The sequence below is a fragment of the Durio zibethinus genome, chromosome 1, assembly GCF_047325235.1.
Source record: "Durio zibethinus cultivar Kanyao isolate XHJ-2024 chromosome 1, ASM4732523v1, whole genome shotgun sequence".
In the NCBI taxonomy this organism is placed as follows: domain Eukaryota; kingdom Viridiplantae; phylum Streptophyta; class Magnoliopsida; order Malvales; family Malvaceae; genus Durio; species Durio zibethinus.
In genome coordinates, this window is record NC_143162.1 from 35,468,428 (window position 1) to 35,481,291 (window position 12,864).

The window sequence follows — 12,864 nt, forward strand, 5'->3', positions numbered from 1 at the left end:
TTTATTGTTTAGTTTGCAGAATTGCAAATAATGTGGAAACTAGGAAACATACTAATATTTTTACGTTATTATAACCTTGAAACAACTAATCATGGGTAATTAATTACACTGAAGTCCTTCAGGTTTGAGTCTAATTCATCATAAGGACACTATGGTGATCTTTTTCTGAGTTATTCCGAAGGTACGCTTTTATTCTCCTACTAATACCCTTCTTCCTCTACAATCAATCACCAGACACAACACCTGTCTCTGGAAGAAGAAAAGATAACAATTCCTCTGGTTTCTACAAGCCTTTTTTCCATGATGATAATGTTCTCCGTCTCCTTTTGATGATGGTTCTGAGATTTCAAGTGTTTATTGGCCTGGCAAGCAGGGAGGTCCGCATACAAACGTAGGATCCAAAATTTGTCTCAAGAGTTGGAAGTATTTATTTCTCTGTTTTTAGCTCTATATGTATAACCTGAATAAATATCATCGTATTATATTTTATTTATCTATTTTATGATTCCTCGCTTGAGGACGGCCTTCTTTTCCCATCGTAGCTGATCTAAAATTGTCAGGTGTTGGGTCAAGATAAAGCACAAACGAAGCAAACTTAAGAGCCTATGGGCTCAGATAACGGGGTTTTTCCCCTGCTTTGTCTTTTTTGGGCTCAAATTCCAGTCCAAATTGATTCCTCTGTATCGATGTCATGAAGACAGAAGACCGCTGAAAATTTTTTTTTTATGTATAATATATTTTTTTATTTATATAGAAATATATTAACCACCAAAAAATGAAGCATGTTTATTGCTACAATCATAAATTTATTCTAGTGAAATTCAAATAATAAATCAACAGATAATATTTTAGGATCACATGCAGTGCTGCCATTCTTGAAATTTTCTTGGGTTCACATTACAAATTCAAATTTTCAAAGCCGTGGGAATAATATTCGTAAAGGTGTTTCTCCGTTGCAAATTAAAAATTAATTATGAGGAGAATACAGAGAAAAAAAGGAAAAAAAAAAAGACTTGTATAAATTGAAGGTTGTTAAGTTTTTAACTTTCGGTTTGGACTTTCTTTCTCCTAAAAAACCTAAAATCCTTCGGTCTAAAACCGTGCATTTGATAGACATTTTGGCAACATCCAGGAAAGCACCTGAGTCTTCTTTATTAATTACTTTTGCATTTTGTGACTCCATTAACTTAATAAAATATTGTAGTCGGCCGCCTTGGAATTAAAGCTTTGAACTCTATAGTCTCTCCGTTTACATTCACTCACATGAAACTTGTACACACCTCTCTGCCTTAAAAGTTGCCAAGCCTTTACCTGTCTTCAATATGTCTTCACAATATTTTTCATGGCCACACCATTGATCCTACTAGTATTGTTTTTGTCTCTATGTTGCCCACCTTCATCTTCATCCTCTGATAGTCTAGGGTCGGGCTCATCTTTATCGGTGGAGACTGCAGCTGATATCTTGACTTCACCTGATGGCACTTTCAGTGCTGGTTTCCACCTTGTTGGCCAGAATGCTTATTCCTTTGCGATATGGTTCAATAAACCATCCTGTGGTGCCAACACTTGCACCATAGTTTGGATGGCAAATCGGGACCAACCAATCAATGGTAGATCCTCAAAGCTCTGTCTACTGGAATCGGGTAATCTTGTTTTAATAGATGCTGGTCAAATCACTGTTTGGGAAACGAAAACAGTTTCGCAGTCCCCTACCTATTTGAAGCTTGAAGATGGTGGTAATCTTGTCTTGCGTAACTTGGAAGGCCTTATATTGTGGCAAAGCTACGATTCACCCACGGATACTCTGCTTCCTCTTCAATCATTCAATGAGAACACAAAGCTCATCTCATCAAGTAGCCAAGGAAACTTCTCCTCGGGCTATTTTCAGTTTTATTTTGACACTGATAATGTTCTCTGCCTTATGTACAAAGGCCCTGAGTTCTCAAGCGTTTACTGGCCAAGTCCTTGGCTTTTGAGATGGGATGCTGGAAGGTCCACGTTCAATAATAGTAAACTTGCAGTTTTGGATTCATTGGGAAAGTTCAGTTCAACCGATAAATTTACTTTCTTGTCAGCTGATTATGGCTCAAAGATTTCGAGAATGTTGAAGATGGATTTTGATGGCAATATTCGATTGTATAGTCTAAAAGAGGATGGAGAAACTTGGGTTGTTTCATGGCAAGCCTTCAATCAACCATGCATGGTTCACGGATGTTGTGGACCAAACAGCATATGCATTTATATTCCTAATTTTGGCAGGAAATGTTCTTGCCTTCCAGGGTATAAGATGAAGAATCATACTGACTGGTCTCTTGGCTGTGAACCAGAATTTCATCTTTCTTGTAACAAAACTGAGGTTGGTTTCCTGAAACTCCGCCATGTTGATTTCTTTGGCTATGATTTGGGATTGTATACTAATGTCACCTTAGAGCGTTGCGAGAAAATATGCTCCCAGTCGTGCGATTGCAAAGGTTTTCTTTTCAGATTTATTAAACCCCCTGAACCAGATGGTACATACTGTTATCCCAAGATACAATTGTTGACTGGATATCGCCAACAAAATTTTGCTGGTGATTTCTACGTGAAAGTGCCCAAGGCCACTGTCTCCTTTTACGGTAACAGTGGTCAAGATTCCAAGTTACAATGTTCTAACAAAGTTCAGCGGCTCGAACGAAAATATTCCCAAAGGCATGAAAATGAGTCATTGAAATCTGCCCTTTGGGCTGCCTGTGCAGTTGGAGCACTCGAGTTTCTTACCATTTTCTTGGTATGGTGTTTCTTGACTAGAACCCGCGACAATTCAAGCCCAACCTTAGGCTACCTTCTCGCTACAACTGGCTTCAGAAAATTCACCTATGCTGAGCTGAAAAAGGCTACAAATAGTTTCTCAGAAGAGATTGGAAGAGGTGCAGGTGGAATCGTATACAAAGCCACACTTTCCGATGGCCGAGTTGCAGCAATCAAGCGACTCATTGATTCTAACCAAGGGGAAGCTGAATTCCTAGCAGAAGTAAACACTGTTGGAAAGCTTAATCACATGAACTTGATTGAGATGTGGGGCTATTGTGCGGAGCGAAACCATAGGCTTCTGGTGTATGAGTACATGGAACATGGATCCTTAGCTGAAAACCTCTCCTTTAAAGAACTTGATTGGAAAAAGAGATATGAAATTGCTGTGGGAACAGCAAGAGGCCTAGCTTATTTACATGAAGAATGCTTGGAATGGGTTCTTCATTGTGATATAAAGCCTCAGAACATTCTCATAGACTCTAAATACCAGCCTAAAGTGTCAGATTTTGGCCTGTCTTGGCTGCTAAATAGAGGCGATGTCAAGTATTCAAAAGTCTCAAAGATCCGAGGAACTAGAGGTTACATGTCACCTGAATGGGTCTTCAATCTGCCCATCACCTCCAAAGTTGATGTCTACAGCTATGGGATCGTTGTATTGGAGTTAGTGACGGGGAAAAGCCCTGGAATGGGAATCCATGTGACAGATGATGGAAGTACGAAAGAACAAAGAACCATAGTTGCATGGATGAGACAGAACATGGAAAGAGCCAAAGGGACAGAAACATGGAAGCATGAGATAATAGATCCCAAGCTGAAAGGGATATATGATGAGGATGAGATGCTAATTTTGGTTACGGTAGCCCTGCGATGCGTTCAGGAAGATAAAGACGCAAGACCGACAATGGGTGAAGTAGTTCATATGCTCCTTCGTCATGAAAGCCATTGAACCACGGAGGAATCATCTCTTGCTAAACAAATGAGTTTTTTTTTTTTGGGGTGGTGGGGGTGGGGGAGGAGAGTTACGGGGTAATATCAAATATTTAAGGTTCATCTCTATTAGTTTTTCTTACAATTAGGATTGTTTCTGTTAAAGAAACAAGTTTGGAACTCCGTTCTCTCTACTGCCATGGACACTCTCCTATAATTTTTTTTTCTCTACACACAAATGAAATACAGTTGTACAGATATAGGGCTCGACTAGACGACCAAACCCAACTGTTTTAACCCAAAAATGGACCTATCATTTACAGAATTGGTGCCAAGTGCCAACCACCCACGTAGTTCAAACTCGAACCAGGCCCAATGGCTAAACGACTTGAGAACAATGGAATTGAGTTAATAGGCCACATGCATAGAAAAGCAAGAAATGGGAATCAGTTTTGGGCTTTTGGCAACAAAGGAGGACGTGAAAGTCTATCCCAGCCACACCAAAAAAAACAAAAAATGGAAGTCAACTTTGCATCTTAGTCCTTCTAATTATGATGACGATGATGTAAGAGTGCTGCTACCATTCGTGGTGTGGCAGTAATCGAATTATGGCATTAAAACTGTAGGGTCAGCGGCACCCATTTGCAAGTTGCCACTATATTCAACAATGGCAGCTACGATCCATTTGTATCTCTCCCAATCTCTATGGCGCACTCAGTTCTCTTTGGTACAAGTAGTAGCAAGTGTATACTATTTTCTTTAATTCCTTTCTCTTTCAAAGTGGACTGAGGACCCATTTATTCGTAATCATGGGTACCTGGCTAGAATTAGACGTTTAATGTGAACTAATTTTGGATAAACCTTTGGGTGGGTGAAATAGTTCTCCTCCTAGGTAGGATTAAAAGAAATTAAACACCTATACTTTCTTGTCTCTTTGGTCTTCATCTACATTCAATTATTTATTCGTTCACTTCGAATTAATTTTGCTCACATGCATCTCTAATTAAGTTGTCTTGGACCTTCCCTGTCTTGGAGGGTATTTTTCATCACAAATCCATGGCCAGGACTGTTATCATACTCTTTTTATCTCTGGTTCAATGCTACCCTTTTTCATCGGTATCTTCTGATAATCTAAGTGAGGGCTTATCTCTGTCAGTGGAAACAAAAGCAGATGTTTTGACTTCATCAGATGGAACTTTCGGTGCCGGATTTTACCCCGTCGGCCAGAACGCTTTTTCCTTTGCCATATGGTTCAACAAACCATCTTGCAGTGATAATTGCACCGTTGTCTGGATGGCAAACCGTGACTACCCCGTCAATGGTAGACGCTCAAAGCTCTCCTTAACAAAACATGGTAATCTTATTTTGACAGATGCTGGACGTATCATTTGGTCCACCAACACGGTTTCTCTGTTCCCTACATATTTAAAACTCTATGACAGTGGCAATCTGGTCCTGCAAGATTTGAAGGGTGCCACGCTTTGGCAAAGCTTTGATTCACCCACGGATACCTTACTTCCTCGTCAACAACTCAAAAAGCACACCAAACTTGTCTCATCAAGAAGCCAAAGCAACTATTCTTCAGGTTTCTTTAATCTTTACTTCGACTCTGATAACGTTCTTAGTCTTTTGTATAAAGGTCCTGAGGTTTCAAGTATTTATTGGCCAAGCCCTTGGCTTTTGAGATGGGAAGTTGGAAGATCCACTAACAACAATAGCAGAATCGCAGTACTTGATCCTTTGGGCAATTTTACTTCAACTGATAATTTTACTATCAAGTCTGCTGATTATGGCACGAAGATTCACAGAAGATTGAAAATTGATTTTGATGGCAATGTTCGATTGTACAGCCTAAATGAAAGGGAAGAAACATGGGTTATTTCATGGCAAGCCTACCTTCGAACATGCAAGATTCACGGAACTTGCGGGCCAAACAGTGTATGTAGCTCCATTCCTAATTATGGTAGGAAATGTTCTTGCATTCCAGGATATAAGATGAAGAATCACATGGATTGGTCACTCGGCTGTGAACCTGAATTTGATCTTTCTTGTAATGAATCTGAGGCTGGTTTTGTAAGACTTAGACATACTGAATTCTTCGGCTACGAATATTTTATTTATACAAATCACTCCGTAGAGATGTGTAAGAACTTATGCTTGGAACAATGCAATTGCAAAGGTTTCCAATTCAGATTACATAAATCCCACCAACCGTATGGTACATACTGTTATCTCAAGTCTGAATTGCGGAATGGATATCATGAGCCATATTATGACGCAGACATCTACTTGAAATTGCCCAAGGCCAAACTTTCATCGTTCTATAACAAGCTTTTTCAAGATTACAACCTAGAATGCTCCGCTCAAGTAGAGCAGCTGGAGCGGGCCTATGACAGAAGGCATGAAAACGAGTCATTAAAGTTGGTCCTTTGGTTTCTATCAAAGAACGTTGTCCTCTGGTCTACCTTTGCCATTGGAGGGATAGAGTTTTTAACCATTTTCTTGGTTTGGTGTTTCTTGATTAGAACGCAGCACGAGTCATGCCCGACAGGCTACCACCCAATTAGTGCAACAGGTTTCAAAAAATTCACCTATGCTGAACTTGAAAAGGCAACAAATGGCTTCAGCAAAGAGATTGGAAGAGGTGCTGTGGGAATTGTGTACAAAGGCAAACTGACAGATGATCGAATTGCTGCAATCAAACGACTCATCGATGCTAATAAAGGGGAAGTTGAATTCCTAACAGAAGTGAACACTATCGGGAAGCTTAATCACATGAACTTGATAGATTTGTGGGGATATTGTGCAGAGGGAAAGCATAAGCTTTTGGTATACGAGTACATGGATCATGGATCCTTGGCAGAAAACCTCTCTTCTAAAACACTTGATTGTAAAAAAAGATTTCAAATTGCGTTAGGAACTGCGAAAGGCCTAGCTTATTTACATGAAGAATGTTTAGAGTGGATTCTTCACTGTGATATAAAGCCTCAAAACATTCTCATAGACTCTAATTACCAGCCTAAAGTGTCAGATTTTGGCCTGTCCTGGATGCTAAACAGAGGTGATCATGTCAAGAATTCAAAAATCTCTAGGCTACGTGGAACTAGAGGTTACATGGCGCCTGAGTGGGTGCTCAACATGCCCATCACTTCCAAAGTGGATGTTTATAGCTATGGGATCGTTTTATTGGAGTTGGTGACAGGAAGAAGTCCTTCAATGGGAGTCCATGGATCAATAGATGGTGAAAAAGAAGACGTTCAAAGCACGTTAATTAAATGGGTGAAAGAGAGGATGACAGTGACAGAAACAGGGATGGAGATGATAATAGACCCAACTTTGGAAGCGCGATATGACAAGGCCGAGATGTCGACCTTGGTGACTGTAGCTCTCCAATGTGTACGGAAAGACAAAGATGCAAGACCGACAATGGGTGAAGTAGTTCAAATGCTGCTTCGCCTTGGGGAAAAACATTAAGCAAACCAATTCACGGCCAAGCCCAAGCGAATGAATGTCATATGTTTGTCTCGTTTATTTTGTCCATCACGTATCATTCTGTACAAATGTAGCTATATGCACTTCTTCTATGCTTTAGACAAATGTAAAATGTTTACATCAATAACAACGTGTCTATATATTATAAAGCAATGCGAATAAGAGAAGAGATGGCCAAATGTTTTGGCAAGAAAACTATTAATTATTTCATCTGATCAACTTTATTTTATGTAAGAAATTATTGGCATTGGGATCTTCATAAGTTGATTTGCTTATTCTTGTTGGAGTAGGTGTTTCTCCTGCTTTGGATAATAAACCTATGATTAAAAAAAATGAAGAATCCAGTTTCTTAATTAGGTGAAGGCTTGAAGGGTTAACATTTTCCCGTTTCCATTGCAAATTCATACAAATTCTTTCAATTATATATAACACCCAGTACTGCGTCCAATAGTATAGTATAATAATGATTAATAATGAAGAAATCTAGTTGGACAGGTTAAATTATTACTAATAAAGATAGATTTAAGGATTTATGGTATTTTAATTTTGTGACATTAGGTTTTGAAAAGTCAGATTCAAGAAATTAATTTTAAATTTATGAGTGGATTCATGGACATAAGGATTGTAGGCTATGGTACCACAATAAGAAAAGGGCAGTAGGGAAGAGATAATTCAAACTTTCTCTTTCTGTTTCCTTGAATTCTTAATTGTTACATTAATGAACGAAGACTTTGAAATTTTCTTTGGGATCGCTTCAAGTAGGGAATAATGTTTTAGTACAAGGTCAAATAAAACAACTTATCTATGCAAAACAAAATGCATTTCACCAACGAAATTAAGGAATCGGTGACGTTGAGAATAGGCAACAACTTTAGAAATTATTAAGAATGTATCTGCTAGAGGTATTTAATTTCCCTGCATTCTATATAAATTGTTCCCTTCATTTTAAATTATTGAAGTATCATTGACTTTCAAGAAATTAATTTTTTTATTTTAATATATTTAATATTAAAATTTAAATTTTTTTGATTAAAATTTTATGATTTTTAATGTCAAAAAACTAAAAAAATCATAAAAAATGATTTTAAAATATAAAAAGTAAGAGCTTTAGATTTGAAAAAGCATAATTTTGACACATCCAAAATAGAAAGATAGACAAAAAAAATAGGACAGAAAAAATATTAAGAATGTATCTTCTATGCATTCTATATGTTGGAAAATTTTAAATACTATAATGGAGAAATTACCAATTAATAATAAGATTAACATAAGTGCATGAAAAAATAAATTAAAAGAGTGGGGAGCTTGATCATCAGATTACCTTAAAGGTAAAAAAAAATCACTTCTCAAGTTAAAAAAATATATATTTTCTACATGCAGCAGTATTAACAATAATTAATTATAAGTTAATCATGAATGTTTGAAATTGATGGAAAGTTCTTTTTTTTCTTTTTGGATAAATGAAATTGATGAAAGTTTCCACAAATCAGACTTCCATGCATTGATTCAAAAGTTTAGTTTTGCAATGAATTTCTTCTTTTAAAAAACAAACATAAATCAGATTGAAGTTAATTCTGTTCTTACTTCATTTGCATTTGAGAGCAAAAGTGGACCAATTTATTCATTAATAACCTAAGCTACCAGCTTGCAAGAATTTCTGGAATTAATTTTACCTAAGCAGGGGTTATAATTTTCCTTAGCTGCATAAGAGTATTCTATTGGTAACTATAGGTAATATTATTGGATTTATATTTGAAATATTGTCAATATACAAAATTTATACACTAATAATGCATCAAATATAAACTCAATATTATTATTAGTGCAAATTATATTTAATTATTACTGCAAATCTCACTAATTTTGCACACAGCTCTAAGTTGCCAACGGCTTCCCACTCCAATCTTTCATGAGATTCATGGCCACGCCATTAATCGTACTCCTTCTCCCCTTAATTTGTGAGCCTGAATTTGATCGTTCTTGTAATGTATCTGAGACTGGTTTTCTGAAAATTCAGAATTTTACAGCTACGATTACGGTCAGTTTCCAAATTACACCATAGACCAGTGTAGGAACTTATGCCTGCAAGTATGCAATTGCAAAGGTTTCCAATTTATAGCCATTAAAACCAACCAGCCATATGCTTACATATTCTCATCCCAAGACTCAGTTACGGAACGGACATCGTGAGACAAGTTATATTGGAGACTTCTATTTGAAATTGCGCAAGGTACATCTGTCTTCCGATAACAAGGCCGTTAAAGATTACAAGCTAGAATGCTCTGCACGAATTGAACAACTGGACCGAACATATCCAAAAAGCCCTGAAAATTCATCACTGAAATTTGTCTTTTGGTCTGCCTGTGTCATTGGAGGAATTGAGATTTTTATCATATTTTTAGTCTGGTATTTCTTTATTAGAACTCATCAAGATTCACGCCCAACGGGGGGCTACCATCTCGCTGCTGCAAGCTTCAGAAAAATCACCTATTCAGAGCTTGAAAAGGCAACGAATGGTTTCAGGAAAGAAATTGGAAGAGGCGCCGGACGAATTGTGTACAAAGGCAAACTGTCAGATGATCGAATTGCTGCTATCAAGAGACTCATGGATGCCAATAATGTGGAAGTTGAATTCCTAGCAGAAGTGAACTCCGTTGGGAAGCTTAATCACATGAACTTGATAGATTTGTGGGGATATTGTGAGGAGGGAAAGCAGAAGCTTTTGGTCTACGAGTACATGGAACATGGAACCTTGGCAGAAAACCTCTCTTTTAAAACACTTTATTGGAAAAAAAGATTTCAAATTTCATTGGGAACGGCTAAAGGCCTAGCTTATTTACATGAAGAATGTTTAGAGTGGATTCTTCATTGTGATATAAAACCTCAAAACATTCTCATAGACTTCAATTACCAGCCTAAAATGTCAGATTTTGGCCTGTCATGGTTGCTTAAAAGAGGTGATGTCAAGTGTTAAAAAATCTCAAGATTACGAGGAACAAGAGGAAACATGAAGCCTGGGTGGTTGTTCAACATGTCCATGACCTCCAAAGTGGATGTTTATAGCCATGGGATCGTTTTATTGGAGTTGGTGACCAGAAGGACCCTTTAATGCGAGTCCATGCATTAGATGGTGAGAACGTAGTGCAAAGAACGTTAAGTAAAAGGGTGAGAGAGCAGACAAGTTTAACAGAAACATGGATGGGGGTGATAATAGACCCAACATCGGACGGGAAATATGACAAGGATGAGATGTCGGTCTTGGTAACAGTAGGTCTGCAATGTGTGCAAGAAGCCAAGGACGCAAGATCGATGATGGGTGAAGTAGTTCAGATGCTGCTTCGCCTTGGGGAAAAACAACAAGCAACAAATGCATTGTAAAGCCCAAAACAACGAGTCATCGTCATGTTTTTGTACTGTCTCTTTCAGTTGGTCAATTATGTAGGCCTACCAACATAACTAAACGCACTTAATTGTATAGTTCTACTGTGATTACTTGAGAGTTCCTCACTTTAGTCGCTCAAATCATATTTCATAATCTCAAAATCGATAGCTTAAGGTTGTCAGGTTTCTTTTCTTCATCTTTTCTTACTTGTTTTCGCTGAGGGATTCCATTTCTGTCTGTATTGTACTACTATACCATTATGATATTTTTAGTTGCACTTTACTAGCTTCTTCTTTAAATCACATATTAGATCACTAACAACTTTACAAAACTGAAAATTTTCACCTAAGTTAGGTTTTTCTCTAAAATATTTTAAATGATACCATACTATATGCACGTGGAACTAATATTGCATTATTAATAATTAATTTACAAAAAAATTAAACTTGCAACTACAAAAAAAAAAATACTACTATTCATCCTCACATCTTATTAGATATACTTGTCATATATGATGATGTGATGTTGCTACTCCCATTTATATTTATTAATTTGAGCATTAATAATTGTGGGTTGGTCGGCATTTTCCTGTTATAGCCACTATAATAGTAATGGCACATATTATGTTGGAAGAATTTTATTGAATTTCATTACACACAACCAGATTCCTTGTAATACTTAAGATCTTCGTCTAATAAGTAAATCAAAAATCAGAGGGAAGTCAATTTGGAGGGCAATGTTGGACCATATAGTATAAGTGAAAGGGGAGGGAACATGGATTCTTCCACGGCAACCCTTCTCAAAGGCATGCCTAGCCCTTGGAAGGTGTGCACCAAACAGTCTGTGCACCTACTTCCTAAGTATGGTAAAGAACGTTCTTGTATTCCAGGATATAAGATGAAGAATCACACAGATCGGTCCTTTGGCGAGTTTGATCTTTCGTTCTAATGAATCCGAGGCTGTTTTATAAAATTCCGTCATTCTGAATTCGACCGCTATGATTATGGACTGTTTCCAAACTACACCAATGTAAGTAAGTTAAGCTTGAAGATATGCAACTGCAAAGGTTTCCAATTTCAGATTCGCTTAAAAAAAAAAAGTTTGACTGTACCTCAAAGATCACGGGAGTAAGCCCAGCTAACTGGCTTTGGGCTGCAGAATTGAAGGATCTATGACCCTATTTGCAATCTAATGTAGAAATTAAAGTTTAGTAAATAGTCAACAAGGAAATCGCCCCGTTTTATGCCTACGATCTGGTGTAGCCTTCTGGCCCAATACCCCTGCGGCTGTAGCCCAGACGTCCCCCTGCAATTAGCCTGTGCCCGTCATCGATATTGTTAAGTAGCCTTAGTGTGCCAAATTGTAGCCCTGGAAGAATGTTCTAATCCATGAATTTGTTGTTAAGATTAGTAGCAACGGCTCCAGACATTTTCTTATTAATTAAACAAAGTTTTTGACAAATTAAGATGAATATATATATATATGCAAAATACGTCTTTCTATTTTTGTGAGATATGTGGACGTTGTCTTACTTTGCATACATTTTTTATGACCCACGAGGACTTTGAAATTGTGCGTCGGTGGGAGGATATGTTTCAGCTTTATTTATTTATTTATTTTCGTTCTTTTGCGAGGTGTAGCCATCGGCACGTAACTTGCGATACAGCAATGACAAACAGTGAACACACACCTTTTTCTGTCTAAGCCAATTCACTCAATAGTTTGGTTGCTTTCCCAGCTTCTCTATTCATTTTGTTTTTCTTCCTTTTTCAAAGAACAAAGACTTTTAGGAGGGATGGCAATTATAGTTTGGATGGCAAACCGGGATTCAGCTGTAAATGGAAGGCACTCAAAGCTCTCCATGCTCAAATTAAAGTGTTAATATTATAACAACTGATTGTTGGGCTTGATTTCCTTCATGTGAAGGTGGTTTAAAACTAAAGCTTATTTACCAAAAACTTTTGAGTTATTTAGTGCTTGGTTATAGTGTTTTAAATCCTTATATGGTTGAAAAAAGAAACAAGAGAGTGTGGTGGTAAAATAAAGAAAAAAATGAGAAAAAAAGATTTTGTGCAGTTTCAATCAAGTAGTTTGATTGAAGTTAATCCGTTATCTGATAGAATTAAAATTTTATCAGTGTGTTGATGACTTATTGTTCTTCAATCTTAATGGTAGAGATCGGATTTCAAATTTTTTACCTACCGATTTCATGGATATTTGTTGATTCTTAAATTTACTGAGACTTCTCTAATTTTTTCTTGTAAGATTGTTTC

The 12,864-nt window shown here is 37.2% G+C and overlaps 2 protein-coding genes and 1 pseudogene across 2 annotated transcripts; all 3 read left to right on the forward strand.

The window, feature by feature from the left end:
* Positions 1 to 1,238: 1,238 nt before the first annotated feature.
* Positions 1,239 to 4,450, forward strand: LOC111312580 (putative receptor protein kinase ZmPK1). Its single transcript, XM_022912973.2, has one exon. It carries the CDS (start codon positions 1,343 to 1,345, stop codon positions 3,734 to 3,736), a length of 2,394 nt encoding a protein of 797 aa, XP_022768708.1. The 5' UTR covers positions 1,239 to 1,342; the 3' UTR covers positions 3,737 to 4,450.
* A 151-nt stretch (positions 4,451 to 4,601) lies between these two features.
* LOC111312579 (putative receptor protein kinase ZmPK1) lies at positions 4,602 to 7,362 on the forward strand. The gene has a single exon (XM_089767214.1). It carries the CDS (start codon positions 4,774 to 4,776, stop codon positions 7,189 to 7,191), a length of 2,418 nt encoding a protein of 805 aa, XP_089623340.1. The 5' UTR covers positions 4,602 to 4,773; the 3' UTR covers positions 7,192 to 7,362.
* Positions 7,363 to 9,088: 1,726 nt separating this feature from the next.
* LOC111311351 (putative receptor protein kinase ZmPK1) lies at positions 9,089 to 10,763 on the forward strand (annotated as a pseudogene).
* Positions 10,764 to 12,864: the final 2,101 nt, after the last annotated feature.